Source organism: Phyllobates terribilis, unplaced genomic scaffold (assembly GCF_046119375.1).
Source record: "Phyllobates terribilis strain yellow unplaced genomic scaffold, ASM4611937v1 Scaffold_12__6_contigs__length_324123572, whole genome shotgun sequence".
In the NCBI taxonomy this organism is placed as follows: Eukaryota; Metazoa; Chordata; class Amphibia; order Anura; family Dendrobatidae; genus Phyllobates; species Phyllobates terribilis.
In genome coordinates this window covers 71,668,241-71,689,027 of record NW_027362772.1, presented here as the reverse complement: position 1 = coordinate 71,689,027, position 20,787 = coordinate 71,668,241, and the positions used below count along the sequence as shown (strand labels likewise).

The 20,787-nt window shown below is 34.6% G+C and overlaps 1 protein-coding gene across 11 annotated transcripts in view; it reads right to left on the bottom strand.

Moving 5' to 3' along the window:
- Positions 1-2,235: 2,235 nt before the first annotated feature.
- The window catches only part of LOC141172102 (voltage-gated potassium channel KCNC1-like), a 154,231-nt gene continuing 135,679 nt past the window's right edge, over positions 2,236-20,787 (bottom strand). For 5 of the 11 annotated variants that reach the window (XR_012252419.1, XM_073655950.1, XM_073655954.1 and 2 more), the window contains one exon: positions 2,236-18,858. Coding sequence is in view for 3 of the 11 variants with exons in the window: in XM_073655952.1 (XP_073512053.1) it covers positions 18,794-18,858 (65 nt within the window). In the remaining 8 variants the exon portion in view is untranslated. Of the gene's footprint in view, positions 20,241-20,787 lie in introns of all 11 variants that reach the window. The other 6 variants (XM_073655949.1, XM_073655948.1, XM_073655955.1 and 3 more) reach the window with 5 other exon arrangements.

The following is a 20,787-nucleotide window of genomic DNA, read 5'->3' as shown; positions in this document are numbered from 1 at the left end:
ACATTGAAAGGTAAGGGAGGTGGAAAAAAAGAATACTCTAACATAAGGAGATCTGCGCAGAACAACCAAGAGCAATCGCTTGTTCATGCACCTGTTGCTTCTTCTTCCGCAATTTATGGAATAGTATATGAGCCCCTTAAAATCTAAAAGTTCAATTTGTCAATTGTGAGTTGGAGGAATAAACAAAAGCAACAACTTTCTATGACAACTTATAGGAATTCTTCAGTTAAAATCAATGCACTGTGTTAGGCTTAATGCAGGGCTCAAGGGGGTGGTGCACAACTCTGACTTCTTTGGTTATGTGCCGCCCCTGAGGTCCTGCACCAGGCATATTACTATGTTTAACTTTTATCCAAAGTGTTTCTTTAAGTAAAAACTTTTTTTTTACTTTAGACATCTGACAACGGTTTGAACAACTTAATTTTGAGAAGGGATTCCCCAATTTTAAAAAAGAATCCTTATTTATTCCAACTACTGATAAACAGTCTAAATTTTGTCAAGCAAAATTAGGGATGGACATATTAAAGTCTAAAGTAATTACAGACTCAGCCAGTTTAATTTATTGGGCTTAGTAATATAGTAACGTAGGTTGAATAAAGACCTAGGTCCATCAAGTTCAACCTTTCTCACTTACCGGAATGATGTAGGACTACACATAGATATCCTATTCGGAAAGTGTTTTTCTTCATCAACTTTGCAAGTCCCATAATTTATGTAGTCTTGTATTGGACTGTCATATTAAAAAGTAGCTGCTCACCCATTATTTTTTCTACAGGGAGGTGCTTTATTAAAGTGAAGGACAACTTTAAATCTCAAGATGTCCATTTGTGAGTATTTCTGCATATTTCATGTGACATTGACTTTGTTATTGAGACTTTGGATATTATACAGAAAATGTTTTGTAATTAGCATTTTGAGTCTTCGTTCAGACACCATACAAGATGCAGATTCCTCACCTGGATTTCAAAACTTGATCCCAATATGGCGGTTCTTTTAGTTTCTGGTAGAGGTTGATGAAGTTCTTCCAGCAGCTGAGAAGACCTATTGTTCATACATGAAGTAAGTGGTCCATGTGCTCACCCAAATAAACTCTGTTAGTTCCCATTTTTAAACTTCCATTTATCTATCCAATATCTATCTATCTATCCATCCATCTATCCATCTATCTATCTATCTATTATCTATCTATCTCTCTATCTATCTATCTATCTCTCTCTCTATCTATCTATCTATCTATCTATCTATCGGCAGCTGCTGCCAAGGCTAATAAGACCATGAGATGCATCAAGAGGACCTCAAAGTATGAGAACATACATTTAATGCTCTACAAATCACTAGTTAGGATGTAAATGAATCTAGGGGCAGATTTACAAATCCTGTCTAAATTTAAGATAATGCCCCAAATTTATCACAATGGATGATATTGATATATACTTTTATCTAAGTTTCTACCACCATTTGGTTGGTAATAATTTATGGAAAAATTCACCCACACAATGTTGCATTTTAAACCACACTCCCTCCCACAGTCACACCTTTTCCTCTAAATCGCACCCCTTTGTCAATTCAGGTATAAGAAGATTTTCAAGTCATAAGTGAAAGGTATTGAAGTCTATAGGAGCAAATTAACATGTGACATGTGACCAAAATCCAATATACCTGGAGATGGATGACTAGTAATTATGGAGCAGGGATTTTTTTTTAGCCTAAAAGGGAATCTGTCCCCAGGTGTTGCCACCTGTGTGAAACATAATGTAGAGACATAGACCCTGACCAGCGATGTGTCACTTACTGGGCTGCTTGCTGTAGTTTTGATAAAATCACTGTTTTATCAGCAGGAAATTATCACTAGAGGACTAGTAAACCCACTACCTTGTAGTCCAGCCACGCCCCCGATAACTGATTGGCAACTTTCTACCAGTGTACAAAGAAAGCTACCAATCAGTGGGGTGGGCGGGGTTATACAGAGCTCAGCATTTAGGGAAATGGGAGATCTGCAGCAGATAAAACAGTGATTTTATCAGTAAGTGACACCGCTGGAATCAGGGTCTCTGTCCCTACATCATGCTGCTCTCTGATGGAGTAGAAAAAAATCAGTGTTGCTTTAAAAATAACTATATAGTATCTATTGTGTCTACTGGTCTTTGTATAGTCAGTTTGGAAAGACACATGTAGTAGGTAATCAGACGCTTGAGAAATCAGAGAAAAGCAATGATGACACAGACTCGTCAGGTAAAGGTTTCAATTAAAAAAAGAAAAGTTTATTTCATGCTGTAACTCCCTGCATGTCAATTTCATGCACACGTTTCCTGCAATTCTAAACTTCAACATTTGTATTCAGATGACATACAAGTAACAGGAAGAACAAGCCTTGCAGAAATAAACATCGTACATCGGGACAAAAGGAAAAAGAAATAAATAAAAGCATTAAAATTTCTAGGAGCAGTCCATGTCCCAGCCCTCAAACCAAAGCAAAACATGGACTTCATTGAGGAAATGCAGAAATCAACATTATTTTTTTCTTTTTTACATTGGGCAATTTACACAATGGTATCAAACTTGTTAAACCCCGTGAGGTATTAAACCTAACTTCTGTTGCCGACCTTCTGCAATGTGCAATCCAGAGAGGTAAGAATCGAAGCATCTGAGATGTCATTTAGCACCATCCGTATAAGGCTAAAAAAAAAAGGAAAATCTTAAAAATGTGTGAAGGTATCTGAGTAGGTGGCAATATTGATAGCATGGTTTAAGAAATATATCAGTTTGACTCCGACAGTCAATAAGAGTCTGGTTCTCGATTAAGTGGTCAAACCATTAAAAAGTCATTTTTGGAACAACCCAAAAACAACACCAGCTTGTTCTTTTACCACTCCAACCCTCCCAAACAATATTTTATGGCTCTGATGTTACCAAAAATAACATTAAGCTGCTGGTGCTACAAAGGTGTAAGTCAACCCAACCCAAGTAGACGAAGACTTGCAAGAAAAGGGCAAATGCATTGGGCTGGAAGCTTTCGTCTAGACCATGAAGCTTTTTTTCATAATTAAATTTAATATTTAGTCTATTAGAGAGTCCTTCAGATTATAATTTATGCCCTGTTAGTGCAAACTTTGCAAGATTGTACCCAATGATGATAATTTTAGGTGATAAAGCACAGAAGATGGCCCTATGCCAAGGCATGTGTGGTTAGGAAAGACAATATCACAGTCTTATTGAGTTAGCAAAGTTTTGGACTTACCATAATTCCTCCATCATATATACTACATCAGCTTAAAATATATCTATGCTGTTTGCGGGTTTTGGAATAATGTATTATAACATCTTTTATGTTAATCAGTACTTTTTGAATATGTTAAACTAAGAGTAAGCAGTAGGTACAGTTGTGAAGTTCCTCGATTGTCCATAAGTTGGGAGGTAGAGAAAAGCCACCGGTTTGCCCTTTCGTGCCATTGAATACAACTTACAAATATATTTATAATTTGGATGCTAGGGTCTGTTTAGCCAACTTTTTGGAATTTAGAGAAGATTTGGGCTGCACTGAGGGGACTGATTACTAGAAGACGTAGGTATCAGTGACACATCCTTCCATTTATGACCAGCATTTTGGAAAATCAGCTTGACGCAAAGATGAAACATTAATCATGGAAAATGTCTTTTGTAACGTGTGTAAATAAAAAAATAAAACAAATACACATTAACAATATGTGTTTGGACTGAGTTTAGTAAGGTTACCTCTCTCCGATCGCACATGGTTCGGTTACTCAACAGAAGTTGGGTTTCTAAGAGTTTGCAAAAGTTGAAACAAGGAAGGGGCAAAAAATCTGCAGAAGAGAGAAAAAACATGCCCAGCTGGTCTCTTGTCCCTGACAAGAATAGAGCATTATCGTAGATACAGCATATACAACATACCCCATCCCCCCAAACCCACCCAAGCTTAGTTTAGCCCTTGCAGCTCCTGTACCAAAATTGTGGAACAGCCAAGAATCATAATCATATGACATTTGCAAGCGCATCTCCTGTCATTGTCGATAACTCAAATGAAACATGTAAAACACCTTGGGTATAAAATACAAGTATGATCGTCTTGATTTGTGTTGAAGTCTGCATTGTATGTACAAGACGCATCAGAAAAAACAGTCACTTAGATTCCTGTTAACCTCTTCTCCCTGCAGTTACCGCGCCGCCATTGCATCAATCACATCAGTATTGAAATCACCTGCATCCCCATGGATAAGTTTTACTTAACAGATAAGGAACATTACAGGTTAAGGCTAAATAAGCATGACACTGCCTACTACATGAACTTAGCACAAGTCTCGAATGGCAGGCAGTCAATAGCAAATGACAAAACGACAGTTCTAGTATAACTAACGGTTCTGAATGAGTCCACCCATACATAGTACATCGTATAGAAAATAGTTTTCATTATTTGCACATACACTTTGAAAATAGTTGTATTTTTTTTTTTTTTATAATCACATTTTTTTTTTAGTTTTCGTAAAAAAAGCATCAATTCTGGTATTAATAGCAGTTTTATAACTGGTAGTGCACCGAGTCCCAAACCTCATCATACTCATCTGGGGGGGAAGAAGGGGGAAAGAGTTGTATTCGTTGGCATGACAAACTCAGAGCACATTTACAGTAAAATGACAAAAAAAAAAAAATGCCGTAAAAAATGAAGTTGACCTCTACCGCTCTTACTCGGCCAACCAGTTGGATGTCTTTCCCAAATCGTCTTCGCTCAAAGTTGCAAATTCGGAGTGGCAAAATGATCATTCTTTCCAAAGCTCCATTGTGCAACCTCAAACAGTTTTGCCCAAAAAAAATGTGTTATCGGATTGATCTTGAAATTCAAGGTCTACTTCCGAAACTTGGTCAACCCAACTTTGGTGGAAAGTTTGGCTAAAATTAGCTCTTGAGATATTGACTATACAAGTGTCCAATTCAATTGACGTCCATCTAAACTTATGAAATGTCTGATAAATGTACCGGAAAAGGTAAAAAAAAATCAAACTTCCAAACTGGTCGTCGTGTAAGAGGTAGCAGAAGAGCTATAAAATGATGATACCTGGGAGATCCTAATGACATTAAAAGGCATCAGGTATGAGTTTTAGAGGCCTGTACATGCACATATTTGACATACCCCCTGTGCTTGGCCCATACCCACAATTTTCTATGAAAAAGAAGGAATATTTAGTCTGGTGATGTCAGCAAACACATTGTATTGCATATCAATAACCTATTGCTACTGTATCAGTCAACTTTTTTTTTTGTTTTTTTTTTTATGAATTTTTTCCATAGTCAGTGCATCCCATAAAAAGTAGTAGAAGGATCAAATAGAAAGGGATAAGCTTGCAAAATGCATAGGAGAAGACATGCAGCATGAGCAGGGTGAATTTTACAGAATCGTCCCTGTGGAGGTCAAACTAAAAAAAACAAAAAAATGGGAGTCACATATACAAAATTGAGGCGCTGACCAATCAGTTTCCGTTAGTTTGCAAGGAGAAGTTGGAAAATAGAGGAAAGCCTTTAGTTGAATGCATCACCGATATTTTTTTTTATTATTTATTTTTATTTTTATTTTTTTTACTATTTTTGCAAATGTATCTATTTTTTGTTATACACGACCCCCATAGTTATGTGTAAAATATACAAATGTCTGAACAAGTCCTCCATGGAGGATGACCTGAGAGGTTTAAAAAAAATATGACTATTATATAAATTTACCATCACCCCCACCCCCCCCTCAATTATTTTTTTTAGTGAATAATACATTTATCTCCCCAAATATTGTTTCATTAAGCTTGAAGATCTCAAGTTTCACATAACTAATTTTTATATCATAGAAATTCATAGAAATGGAAATTTATAAAAAAAAAAGAAAAAGAATGGATAATTTTGAAATTACATTTTAAATTTACATTTTTAGTGATAGATTTTTTTCAATAACGTTAGATGTATACTAGTCTCTAACGCTTTCATAAATGTTTCATTTTTTTGTCCAGTTTATGAATATTAAAATAAATTCTGCACAGAAGTGTACCTGCCACACTGGCTATATATATATATATATATATTTTAAGATTTTTAATATTTTTTTTTTACACGCCTGTATTTTTGGTTCACGTTACATCTGTATATTTCTTTCCAAAAAGTTGCAATGGATCTCATCAAAGAATACTAATTTTTCTTTTACGTGCAAATGCCCATTAAGTCCTTGGCTACACAGATCACTTTGCCTACATTTGGTTCTTTGATAAATCACAAGGATCGAAATGCCGGTTTAATACAATTAACCAGGAGGGGAAGGAGGTCTTCTTCTACGACAATGGTCTCCAACCACCGGCTCTCTAGTTGTTGAGAATCTAGAACTGGCATATTGATAACTGTAGTTTCGCAACAACTGGAGAGACCCAAGTTGGAGGCTATTACTCTATCGGCTACGCATACTGCAGATACCCAGTGACACAAGATAGAAATGCTCACGACACGCGATTTTCAGACTCAGTCACACATGATAAATCTCAGTCATGGTCCAATGTCATGTGAGGATGTTTATTATTTGCCTGTGATATGTCTACTACAGCCTGGAGTAGTGCAATGAATAGATGGTATACCTCAAACCTTACCAAATTTCTAGCATTAGTTGTTTTTTTTACCAATTTTTGGGTCTTTTTATGTAATGGAGCCTTCACATTATGGCCTAGGTTCATTGACTACAATACATACATTTCTTAAATTAGCATGCTTGGACATTCGAAGACAACCGGTTGCCCAATTTAAATTTTCGGTTTGCTACAGTCAATGAGTCCATGTTTTTTTATTTTTAATCTCAGGACCAGAACATTGCTGGCTGGGTCAAATGTTATATTGCTAATGATATAGTTGCTACATAGTTTTATTTGAGGCTTCATATTGCTGTCTCTGAAATTTACCACCACTGGTGCTAAGTAAGAACAATCTGATTTCCTTGTAATGATTAGGAGAAGTATTAACTAGATATTGAAAATGAAAGGTAGCCATACACATTCAACAGCTGTTCAGCCTCCCAACCCAGCTATACACATTCACGCTCAGCTTTTGAGAATAGAGAAAGCCACTGCCAAACACATCTGGCGGCAGCTTATCTTCCCTGCGATAAGGTTTTGGCATGTCGAAAGCCAATGTGCCCCATCCTTCTTTCACCACTGAAAGTTGTCCAGTCCATCTGACGCTGATCAAATGTGTATTGATCCCCAAAGGAGTAGTTATAAAAATAAAGAAAAATAAAGCAATAAAATACAACACCAGGCATACATGGCTTATGGCCTGTTGTGCCATTTTTGATTCCCTAACCCCATGATAAACAAAAGTCCTAGCCACTGGAGAACACAGACATAAGAGGGACCCTGAGCAACAAAGGTTTAAGGGCCGTTTGCAGTCCAATAGCTCATCATAATGCACAATTCCACCTGTTGTGGAGGTGGAAATGGGCCCCCTTAACTCTTGGACCCGTGTGGCTACAGTGATATGTCCGCCTCTGGTCCTCTGCCAAGATCAAATAGGTCAGTATTAGATTACTTCCGCCTGATGGACTGATCTGTGGCAGGAAGAGATGGCTGATGATTGGCCAAATTTATTTCCTGTTAGCAGAGTAGACAGCAGAACCATAGGGGCATTGCGTGTACTCCATTTACCTCAGTTTAATATTGCTGTAGCTTTATATAATTTATAAGAATAGCTACCTAATTATTTGATGTCATCCTAGTTTTTTTTGATAGGCAAGATAACAGTTTAGGTGAAATTAGCTTTGGTGGGTACAATAGAGTTAGCAATTCCATGCAGATCATTAGTGTGCTGGTACTGTACTATTATCTTGGCTTGGGCACCATAGTGGGGAATATCTGCAAGGTGGCATTACTTTTACTTTTCTGTGAGCTAGCACCACTCTTTAGAGGAGGGGTCCCCAACTTTTCTTACCACGAGAGCCACGTTCAATTCAGAGAAATGGTCCTTGCAAAGAAATCGTAGTAGCCTTCTGTGTGCCCATTTGAAGGTCAGTATTCCTCTTCTAAAGTAATATTGGCCCTGATGTAACCCTTATAAAGTAATAATGCCTTTAGTACCCCCTTATAAATTAATAATGATCTCAGCATCTCTTATAATATAATAATGCCCCATCAAATAGTAATAAATTAAAAGTAATCTAAGTGACGATGTCCTGAGTGGCCCTCAAAGAAATACTGCTCCTTGAATGCCTTCTAGTAGGTAATAATGCCCCATGTGGACACCGATACAGGTGAGCGTACCACTCGCCTGAGAATACAGCATGAATCCACACTTCAAGGGCCCACAAACTACAGGTGCCTCACAAGTCACCGGTTGGGGACCCCATATTTTAGAGCAATTGACACTACTATTGATACTTAAAAAAACACAATTCGCAGTAAATGGATGTTACATGTGCTTCTATGTTCTTTTGATTGAGTCGTTTAAGCAGGTAGGTAGCCATTGCTTTTGTTTTTAAAAGAAAGCCAAGCCTCCATGAAATATGGCAGACTCAAGTGTTTAGTAAATTTTCACACACCATAGTTTCAGACTTGCCAATCCAAGCTGAACCCTACTTTTTATGAGTCCAACCGGATTGCCTCTCCAATACGTATGCTCATGTATTCTAGTGATGATGTCAAAAACATCCAAAGTTAATTAATATTTTAATAGTGCACCAGCCTACTCTAAATAATAATGGCTGCATTTATGGATATTGGTAGAATATGCAAAATGGGTAGCATAATTTTTTGGGGGGATGAGCTTGAGGTTTTCTGACACTTTTTTCTTGCCTACATTAACTTTTAGAATCTCTTTGGGGGGCTGAGAACATCTGCCCTTACTCATAGGCTTGTTGACGTGTTTAACGTATTTCTTTGCAGATTTAGCTTGTTCATTGAAGAAACCTACAAATTATTTTTACTCATAGGTTTTTGGAAGACCTATTCGTAAAGGATATCAGTGAGGTTTGCATATCCAGAAGCCCTTGATATTTTTAACATGTCTGTCTGACTTTTGACATATTTCCAAGTAGATGGCAGACTGAAGACTAAGCAAAAAAGTAAAAAAAAACTTTAAAAAAAAGGTGAAACAGAGAATCCAGTAATTAATGCACCAATGCTCAGATCTATTGATAATTGTGGACCTCAGAACAACACAAGCCAAAATATTTATCTTCAAGTTCCTTGGCTCTTTTACGACAAAATTCATTGCAGAAGATAATTTTGGAAGTGTTTTAGCAGTCAGAATAAAATACCAAAAACTTGGCAACCTATTCATTCCAAAGTATAAATAAAAAAAAACAAAAAATGAAAGCGCATAGAACTATACAACCTTCTCCCAAAATGTCACTATTAGACCAACTTTTAGATCTGCTCATCCACTCAACAACTTCTCAGAAAAGGAATACAGGGATGAGGACGGCTTGAGAGAACAGTTAACGCAGCAATATATAGCCAGATGTCCCTCTTTGGTAGACATTTTCGTATTTTTGCTACTAAAATGCCTCTACGTTTCAGTACTATAAAGCAGTAAGCACTTCATGTGACACCATACTTCCATAGGTATTTCTATATTACGGCACCCCATGGAATATGGCACAATTTTATCTTCTGGCTCGTCAAGAATGCCCAGGTACAGTACGGCCCCATTGTCTTCTACAAGTACCTTTATGGCTCTTTTGGATAATAAAGAGCTGAGATATGGCCATGTGACTTGAGAGTGGACATAATGGGTCATTTTAAGATTTTACATGTTGAAAATGTTTATTGTAAAATACTTTGGATTGATTCCATTTTCCATAACCACCATTTTAATGGTCATAATTAGTGCTAAGCGAATTTGTTCGGCATTTCAAATTCGGGTTCAGATCTGCGTGACAGTGTGGAAAATCAGGGATATTCGTGGGCGGAGCCGATTTTTTGACGCGAACAAGCCGGAACCTGAACACGAACCCGAATTTGAAATGCCGAACAAATTCGCTCAACACTAGTCATAATGACTCACATTTGGAAACTCAACCATTGTATTCTATATTTTAGGGCTTCTCCTCAATAAAAAGCCATATAAAGGGATATGAATAGATGATCGATCACCGGGAGACTAACTTCATACAATAGTGAAGTATGTTCTCTAGGTTCTCACGTGACTAAAGAGCTCCTACCTCTTATATCACCTTAGTGATCTCCAACATGATACCTAACTTCAACTCTCAGAGAGTTGGAGGTCACAATATGTTGGAGACCACAGATCTTGACTTTCACTTGAGATACAATCTTCAAATCTCTCTTTTTAACACAGCAAAAGAGCTTTGTGGTAAAGCTTGAACATTAGCATACATTAGTAGCACTACCTATAAAATGTTAGCAGTTTGACAAAGTTTGTGCATATGCATGTACCTGTTCAATGACTTCCAGGTCACATTACATACAGCCTAACAAGGCTCACTCACCAAATTCTTCTTAATCTTATTGGACTTATGAATATTGAAGGGGTTTTAAGGTTTTAAAACATAGTATATTACATCCCGTATGAGTATTATCCAAACCATTGATGAAAAGCATAATGGTTGTTTGCATGAGCAGTACCAATGTTATCAATGCTGGTGGGAAAAGTAGAAGGTCGACTCAAGGAGTTGACCATTACAATTTTTCAGATTTTTCTCCCTAATTTTCAAACCTGAGAATATGAGTGCCTTATTCTGATTAATTATGTACTAATTTTTTTCAAAATAAATCTCCCTCTTTGGGTTTAAGAGTTCACTTGTAGGATAAAAAATTGTATTGTTGCTATATTCAATCTAAATTGGTCAAAAATATTGTCCTAATTAATTTTTCCCAATCAATAAATGTTACATCTAAAGGTGGAGATTTACTCTGAAGGGGTTAGTCCACCAATAAATACCATGTTACAACCTAGTCATAGGATAGCTGACATGTGTCTTATTACTGATGCCTCCACCTACTCCAAAAATGGGGCTCTGGACTCCCTTGTTTCAATAGAGCAATAGTCACGCACATGCACCACCCATCTATATATTGATTATGGGACTGATGGAGATAGCCAAGTACAACATTTTGCTATCTCCATCAGTACCAAAGATAGTAGATGAAGTGATGGCATGAATGCGTGATCATTGCTTCTTTGCAGCTGAAGAATCTAGCAGTTGGACTCCCAGTAATCAGACAGGTGGATAGGTGATAAAACCTATAATTTTTAGGAATTTTATAGATGATATAGAAAAGGCTTTTTATTCTATAGTGATGTCAATCATATTCTAATTGCACAAAATTTAGATCCACCATCATAAGCCCGATAGCACCTAACTAGTAACCTCAACGCCATAAATTAACAGGGCAGTTGACTGGGGACAATTAGAGATGTATTGGATATATAAGTGGAGTTTTAAAAATCTGATTGGGTTCTATGACTTTAAATACTGCTGAAATGAATGTAGTGTTCCTTTTTTAAAACACTTTGTGTTAATAGTTTGTTCTGATGCAAAGCCCTTGAGTACAGCGGCTAAGTGAAGGTCGGGGTTTGTTGTCATACATGTGAGCATAAAATGAAATGTATAGATGTCAACAATATCTCCCAGTAACGGCAGTCTCCAAGGTCTGTACTATGAGACTGAATTTGTACAATAGGTTATTATGGGTCTTGTCCCGATTTGTTGTCGAGAATTTAGTTATTCCCTCCGCCTAGATTTGCAGACAAGGTGTCCAAACAAGTAGAAAGTGCCCTATTACAATATTTGTTATAAGTCTCTGTCCCCTTCACGTCTCTAGATATAGAACTATATTTGTCATTTCATCAGCCCTTTTTCTATCTGGTTTTCATGCACCAGTTGGGTCCTTTCAGGTTTTTTTTTAATGCCTGAGCCAGACACAATTGATGAAAAGTTGTGCACTTCGTCCAGCGTCGATGACTGGATCAGAAAGTGCTGCATGCAGCATTTATGATCCAGCCCTAAAATCCGGCACAACAGCTGTGGAATGGTATTTTTGTATAATCCCATAAAAATCTATGGGATATCTTCATGCCTCACTTTCCCTCTGGAGTTTCTGTACCACACTGGATGGAAAAAAGCCCGTGGGCCCGATAACGTCCTATATGAAATTTTTCGAAAACCACTTTAAAGATTCTAAAAGGTGAAATAGCTGAAGTCCTTGCTGTTTGGCGCTAACGTACGCTTTGGTTTTATAATCTGGATATTTTAATTTAAAAACAAAATTATAAGAACAGCAATGCTTATTTGTAGACACTAGGTCACATGAAAATATCATACCTGGTCATCTCCTGCCTATGATAAATGGGCCTCCCATCACTGTATGTAACTCTTCTTATCAGTTATAATTAGTTTATGCTTTATTCATTTACTTAAAGGGGTGTCCACTATTGTACAACTGCTTCTTAAATGCTAAAATATTCTCAAGAAAAACACAAGAAAAAAACACAAACTCACTTCTTGGACCAACGTCGTTCCAGAAACATTGGAGCTTTTCTCCCAACGGTTAAGTGAAAGCTGTAACATATCAATGGCCACTGAAGAGCTGCAGCCTATACAGTTCCATGTGATGGAAGTGTGAAGACCGCAGCTGATCAGCTGTCACTGATTGGTCACAGCGGTCATATGACTGTCCAGAGACACAGTGCCAACTTCGCAGAACAACACTAGTCTGGGATATAAGTATGTGGTTTTTTTTTTAATTCTACGTGGGTCACCTTAGCATTTAAGAATGGATTGTCCAGTACTTTACATCCCTTTAAACCTTTATATGCTATACCAAAGTATAGGCTTCAAAGCAAAAATTCTATGCAAATAAAACTTTACATAGTTTACTTGTAGTTTTAGAATACATATGGCGTACATGCAGAGCAGAGGTATCCAGCTTCAGTTCAAAAGCACCCCCAACACGGTAATTTTTCACTTTCCTTCCATTCAAGAAGTCTATAAATGTATGCAGCAATTTGAAATATTACCCTTTTGGGAGAACTTGAGAGATGAAGTTGGGTCACCACAAAAATAGCTTCTGCTATTGCATGCATTTAGTTTAAAGGATTAATCATTGTGAACTGCTCAGCAATGACCACCAGTGATCACCATTAAAAAATTGGAGGCTTTTAACAAAGCCTCAATTTTAGGGCTGACGTTAATTATTAGGCTAGGGCTACTCCATCGTCTTAACTTCAGCTTAGCCCACCAAGAGAGCCATAGGACAACCTTTTGTAGACCAAACAACCAAGATCAGTGAAACCTCCTTGAGATCACCAAACAAAAAGTAATCTCCTAGGGGGTTGGTCTTCTCAGAGAAGATGGGTGGTATGCATAATATATGGTGAGACTGAAAACCTATCAGAGGATATCTAGTCTGGTCTTGTCAAAGATGTGGTCTTTAGGAGAAGGTTTCACTGTACTTAGAGGTAGATGGCACTTTTGTCACTTTAATCCAACAGTTAGGTCCAGGATGACCCAAATCAATGGAAAGTGGTTCTCTTGCTAAACAACCACTGAAATCTGTCGATGGTATGGGAGTTTTCCCTGTAGCTCCGACCTTACAATAAACACATGGAATAATCAAATATTGAGTATCTTTCTTTACTTACTCAGGGAAGAAAGAAACCAAGAAAAATAAAATTACTCTTTAATATAATTTATCCTTTTTTTTTCCACCATCTCGCAATGATCAATCGAGAACAAACAGTAAAAAAATGTGCAGAAACAGCCAGGAATATGTTTGCAAGCATGAAATCAATCTGGCCAGGAAGTCATATAGTACATGCACATACAACACAAGATGCTCATTTCATGAAAGGGAATTTGGTTCAATACTGAGGGTCTCATTTTATGCCAGAAGCAGGAGAGATGACTACCAGAATTTGCATAGAAGAAGTTGCATACAGGAGTACCCGTTACCTTTCACCCCCAAAATATTTGTTTTTGTAGAATATATAATATTTTATTCCTTATATGATATCCTATAGCCTCTGGTCATTATAGACATTGGGTCATTGGGTACCAAGTATCATTACCTGGGAATTCATTCTGTCCTAATGATGCCATTTGTAATCTGTTCTTATAAATAATTTTTGTGAAGTTTAGTGAATTTAGTCTTGTCCGTGGCAACCACTGAGATTATGGTTTTCATATTCTAACCACCACTAGGGAAAGAAAAACAGAAACCTGTCTGGCTGCTATTGGCTTCTGCTTTACATTAGATCCACTCCTTTACGGTTTTTATCCATGTGGCAAGTGAGTCTTGTTCTCCTTAGGCTTAGAAAGAATGACTGGAACAAGAAACCCTAGCCTAAGGCGGCAAAATTGGAGCATAACTCAAGATTATCATAATAATAAGATAACATACAGGGATTATACCATATGGTGGTAAATATGAATAATATGTCTTAGTACAAAATAAAGAAAATGAAAAAAAGTAATCAGATAAATAAAAAAACAGTTAAGAAAATGAAAACAAATTACATAAATTAAAATGAAAACTCAAAATAAAATACATTTTAAAAAATAATTCTATAAATTAAGAAAAAAACAGAAAATTAAAGAGAATAAAAGACATTAGATAAATTTAAAAAAAAAAACAAAATAAAGAAAATAAAAAAATTATTATATGAATTAATAGACACAAAAATAAAGAAAATGAAAATAATTCCATACATTAAAAAAACACAGAAATAAAGAAAGTAAAAAAAAAAGTAATTACGTAAAAAAGGACAAAAATATATATAACCCAGGACCAATTTAAAAAAATCTAAAATATTTTTACAATTTTTTTTTGCACCAAATTGCAAACTTATCAAACATTATGACCGATACAATAATTGATCTGAATACATATTGATAGCAGGGCACATTTCTTGCAGTTTCTCACACAGAAACAGGAAGTAATTAGAAATTGTAAAACTTATTTTCCTCCGTAACGATAGAGTCAGTGGCTTTCATATATATTTTTTTTAAGTCTAAGGTGCAAAAGGGTGTTGCTGTTACAAAGGTAGTTTTATGATGGTAGAAGGAAGAGATTGAAGATATTTTATTTTTTTGTGTAATATGTATAAAAAGAAAATGACCAAACTTAAAAAAATGAGAATCAAAAACAAAAAAACATATAAAAAATATCTAAAAATTGAAAAGGTGCGTTTTGAGTTAAGTGATCAGTCAATGTAGATATTAACAAGAATGTCTCAAGAATGCAGAGAACAGCTAAGCAATTTAATTTATAGCAGCTATATACAGTAATTGCTGGCTTATACTGTATGATTGATGAATGTTTTCTTTATCTAACACCCACGTGCTACAATTTTCTAACTCTATGAATGAATTTACATTTTAATTTCCGAATGTTTATAATAGGGCTGGTAGCAGCAAACGTAGAGTTTTTACTGGAAATCTGAGATAGAATCATAATATATAGTTTTTTTCTCCTACTTTTCCTTGCAGGTTGTAAATGTGTTTCAGAAAATATCTAAATTTAGAAGGGAAGCATGGAAACGAGACTAAGTGTTGCTTGCAGGCATCACGTGAAGAGTACGGTTCACCTAATTAGTTTATATTTTTAGCCAATGCCAGAAAGTTATCTAGAGCAAAAGAATGTCCTTTTACTGTGCGTCTTCATGTGCATCAACAGAATTGTCTGCTTCCATAAAATTGTAAGTTTGTGAAAAAAAATAAAAAAATTTGGGCAAACAAATTAATGCGTATCGTATTTTTTAAGATTTGCGATCATAAAATCTGAATGGTTACAAGAAAAATATTTTTTTTAACCCTTTTCATTTATGGGCTTCTATTTGTACATTTTCTTTCAAACCTAAAAATTTGAAAATGTACAAATAGTAACCCATAAATTAAAAGGGTTAAAAACATTTTTTCTTGCAATCATTTAGGTTCTATAATAGCAAATAAAAAAAACAAACAATCTATATGATTTCTAGCATTGTCTATTTAATTTGATTTTCTTAAAAAATCTATATGCTTTCTAAGCATTCCTCTTTAATTTGATTTTCTTTCAAACCTAAAAATAAAAAAAAATAATTAAAGAGGCAATTATAGAAATCATATAGATTTTTTTTTTAATTTGCTATTATAGAACCTAAATGTCTACAGGAAAAAAATGTTTTTAACCCTTTTTAATTTACAGGCTACTATTTGTACATTTTCACATTTTTAGGTTTGAAAGAAAATCAAATTGAAGCTGGAGTTATAAAAATTATATAAATTGATTTTTTAATTTGATATTATATAATTTGAATGACAACAAGATTAGATGTTTTTTAACCCTTTTAATTTATGGGTCACTATTTTTACATTTTTATATTTTTAGGTTTGAAAGAAAATCAAATTGTAGAACCAATTCTAGAAATCATATAGATTTTTTTTTAAAGTTGCTATTATAAAATTTGAATGATTACAAGATAAAATGTTTTATTTTAAAACCCTTTTAATTTATGGGTTACTATTTGTACAGTTTCTTCATTTTAAGTTTGAAAGAAAATCTAATTTAAAGGACAATTCTAGAAATCATATAGATTTTTTTAATTTTCTGCTATAAAATTTGAATGATTATAAGAAAAAAATGGCTTTTAACCCTTTAAGCTTACTGGCTACTATTGAATATTTTCTAATTTTTAGGTCTAAAGATAATCAAATTGAAGGGGCAAATCTATAAATCATATAAATAACATAACATTTGAATGGCAACAAGATAAAAGGTTTTTTAACCCTTTTATCTATGGGTCACACACACTATTTGTACATGTTTTATTTTTAGGTTTGAAAAAAAAATCAAATTCTAGAAGCAATTCTAGAAGTCATATAGATTTTAATTTGCTATTATAAAATCTAAATAATATAGAATTATTTTTTTTAACCTTTTTAATTTATAGGTTACTTTTTGTACATTTTTTCATTTTTTGGTTTGAAAAAAAATCAAATTGAAGGGGAAATTCTAGAAATAATATAGATTTAGATTTTTATGTAATTTGCTATTATAACATTTGAATGATTACAATAAAAAAATATTACATTTTAAAACCCTTTTAATTTATGAGTTACTATTTGTAATTTTAACATTTTTTGGCTCAAAAGAAAATCAAATTGAAGAGGCAATTCTAGAAATCATATAAATAAAATTAGTAAATGTACAATAATATGAAATGATTCTTTAAAAGAATTAAAAACATTTTTTAAAGAAAAAAAATTCCCATGGACCTCTAGTGTATTTATGTATGATTAGTGTCTCGTTACAAATAGGTGAGAAGACTCATAGAGCTCTTGGTCCGCCTTCATATGGTTACGCAATTTGGCACTTGTAGATATTAGTGACACCGGGGATATTCTAACATTACTTGAACTGGGTAACATAATCACTAGTCATATCTGTAATTGATTTTCTTCCCCTTGTAGTACTCATTGTGGCTCAATGACATCTTAAAAAAAAAGGTTTACGACTGGAAAAAAGGTGTTGGCCTCATTCTTGGGAACTCATGCATAAATTGGAGATGTTGTCCATACCAATCATCAGATTTGGCCTCATATTCTTCCAGTGCAAGTGAGGAAATAAGACCAGTGATTTGATCACTCGCTACCGGCAACTTCTCCGATTTATGCCTACGCTAGTTCTCATGATCGATGAGAATTACAAAAATGATCAGAAATCCATCCTTTGTTCTGCTACTTTTCAATCATGAATTGGTCATCGTAGTTCTTTTCTCTCCTTCTTCTGTCAACCAAAATTCTAAAAGTTAAACCAACAGTGAACCAACCCCCTTTCATAGCCATCCTTTGTGGAACAAGAAACAAAGGGCGAGAGTTAAAATTAGAACCAGTAAATCATCGTCTTCATCATCTCAACAAACACACATTAAGCACCAGGGCCTCTGGCACTCTCAGATAGAAATGCATCTTAGAAGTATTACTTTGATTCAAAGAGCAGAGTATTCACACAGAAAAGCACCTTCGGAATACTCCTCTGGTGGAAAAGAGCCCCTTACGTAGACTGCTCCAATTTATGTAGTGTCTTTAAGGTACTCATCATTGTCATCGTCATCGAATGGCTGGCTAAATTTGTACATTTTCAGATTTTTGAAGTCTGGAAGGAAAATATACCTTTTTTTTTTCTTTTTTTTTGCATATAACATTAAATATCATTGTTACAGTATAACATGCAAAACACATGCTGGCTAGGAAAATGCAACCTTTAAATAGTATTTTTAAACTTTTTTTTGTTTTGTTATATCTTTCCAGTTCCTTTTTTCCTTGTATTGTTAAATTTCTTGTCGATGCGTTATCGCACCTGTAGCAGAGAACTGCCTTGCAAATAGTCAAAGTGATCAACACATTCTTCTCATCGTTCCAGTGCAATCCACTTGTATAGAACCTCAATTTAAAAAATAGAAGTATCCAGTTTATTTATTTATTTTTATTATTATACAGTTCTTTCTTTCTTCCTCGTCTTCTTCGCCTTCTTTGCAGCTGATTTGATTCCGTAACCATTTTCCCATGAACGTTGGGAAACGACCATTGATTTCCATAGTTTGAATTGATTTTCTTAAAGATTTTTTTTTATTTTTTTGCCATACTTTCCATTTTATTTTATTTTCACATTTTTTTTTCATTTTTTCATTACCTTGTATTTTCTTTAGTTCCTGTTTTGTGTCATTATTTCAAAATTTTTATTTATTTATTTTTTCATTAGTTATTATTATTATTCGGAAATCATGGTGTCGGAAGGAGATTGTGTACATGGGAGGAAATCAATTAATTCACAGTGACAGCTTCCGCCTGCATATATCGAACAAGGACAGGACTCTCCTTATAATTTTCTGTGTGAGGACAAGAGAAGAAACACAAAAAAAAGGAGAAGGAGGAAGGAGACAGGAGGGAGTGTGACATTGGTAAAGATAGTGGAAGGGGAAAGGGGGAAGAAAAGAGAGAAAGAAAGGAGAAGTGGACTCAGCTTTCTGACAAAAAACAAAAACACCAGTCAACAGAGCCATGCACCAAAAAAGATTAGATAGCTATGGGAATGCCACCATGTTAAGCTACATTATATACATATTTTAATTAATTAGGTTTTCTTTTTTTTTTAATTTAGGAACATGCAGTCAGGCAGACTCGTTATTGCTTGCAACAGTAGATCATGCACAGAAAGTAGTAAGGAGGTGTGAGGGTAGCAAAATACATACATACACACACAAATATATATATATATATATACATGTATATATATATATATAAATATATATATGCATATGTTTATATATATATATGATATATGGCTCATAAAATCCTGAGTATGGTGGTGAGGAGTGATCAGGAAGCACAAAGCAGCTCCATAGGAATAAGATCAAGGTTTAATAAAAAGAAAGAAAGGGAAATAAATAAGAATGACGATCCCCTCTCCCACAAAAAAAATAAAAAAAAAACACAAGTTAATGTATTGGAGAATCATAAATATAAGTATATATATCTATATATTTAAACAAGTTTTTTTTGTAGCATTATTAACAAATGTCTTCTGTATGTATTTATATATATATATAGTATTTATAACTTTTAAACTTTTTTTTTTCATAGTTTCGACCTTGATATTTCCAGAAGGAAAATTCTTAAGAACAATAAATAATCATATCGTTAAAAAAATTATACCCTTGTATTCCTTCTCCGCCCTAAACCAAAAACCTCCTTTGGCTTGTGTCTCCTTAGCGGAAGAGCATTTCTTACTCCACAACGGCATCTTCCCGGAGCACAGCTATTTGATTCAGTAGGGGGAGTCACGAAAGTCTTTTTTTATTACATATTCCTCAGCAAAGTGCAAAATGTTTTTGTTCTGTTTAGTTTTTTTTTTTCTTTCTTTTTTTTCTTATATTAAAAGCCAAACTTGATATTTTTTTTCTTAAATATATCTGCATATAATCTATAATTTTTCATCATCCTGTTAAAAAATAACAAAAATTTGTTAAAGTCTCTGTCTTATTTTTGTTCTTTTTGCCATTGTTGACGTTTATTTTATTTTTTTGTAGTTATTACTAGTTAAAGGTTCCCCTTATGAGTTGATTGAGTCCATGCTATAAGATGGAGGGAATGGGAGACCGCGGGCGTCTCACTGCCGATGGTGACCCAAATGGGGTAGAGATAGGAGACAGTCTGAGCGTATTTCCACTCATGCCAGCTATGCTGTTTAGACTCCGGGATTTTTCATAACCTTGATATCCATGAGATAAATAAAAAAAAAGGAAAAAAACAACAAAAAAAAAGATTATGAAGCGCAACTGATTTTTCCCAGAAATATGGACAGGGAAACTTCATACAGTAAAAGCTAGAACTGTGGCTACTCAGAAATAAAACCAGCCTTATATATGCCCATTTTCATGCTCGTACATTTTTTTTTAATTATTTTTGAAAAATAAATTGTATATAATTTCTGCTTTCAATTTTGTTTTTCAATTTCTAATCTGTTGAAAGTTTGCAAGAAAAATAGTATACGGTATATTCTCCACTGATTTGTATCAATTTTTTGCACATTTCAGACAATTTGCATACCCGCTTGCCATGTATTTTAATAATTTTTGATTATTTTGGACTCTGAATAAACATCTTAAGCAGACTACGATGCCACAAGGACCTAAGTCGTTCAAGTTATCTCTAGATCTGTGTTGTTTTTGGTTGACATTCACATTAATAATTGTAAATTTTTCGATAATTATAAATATATTCTAACAACTTTTTTCTTAAGAATAAACTATGAATTC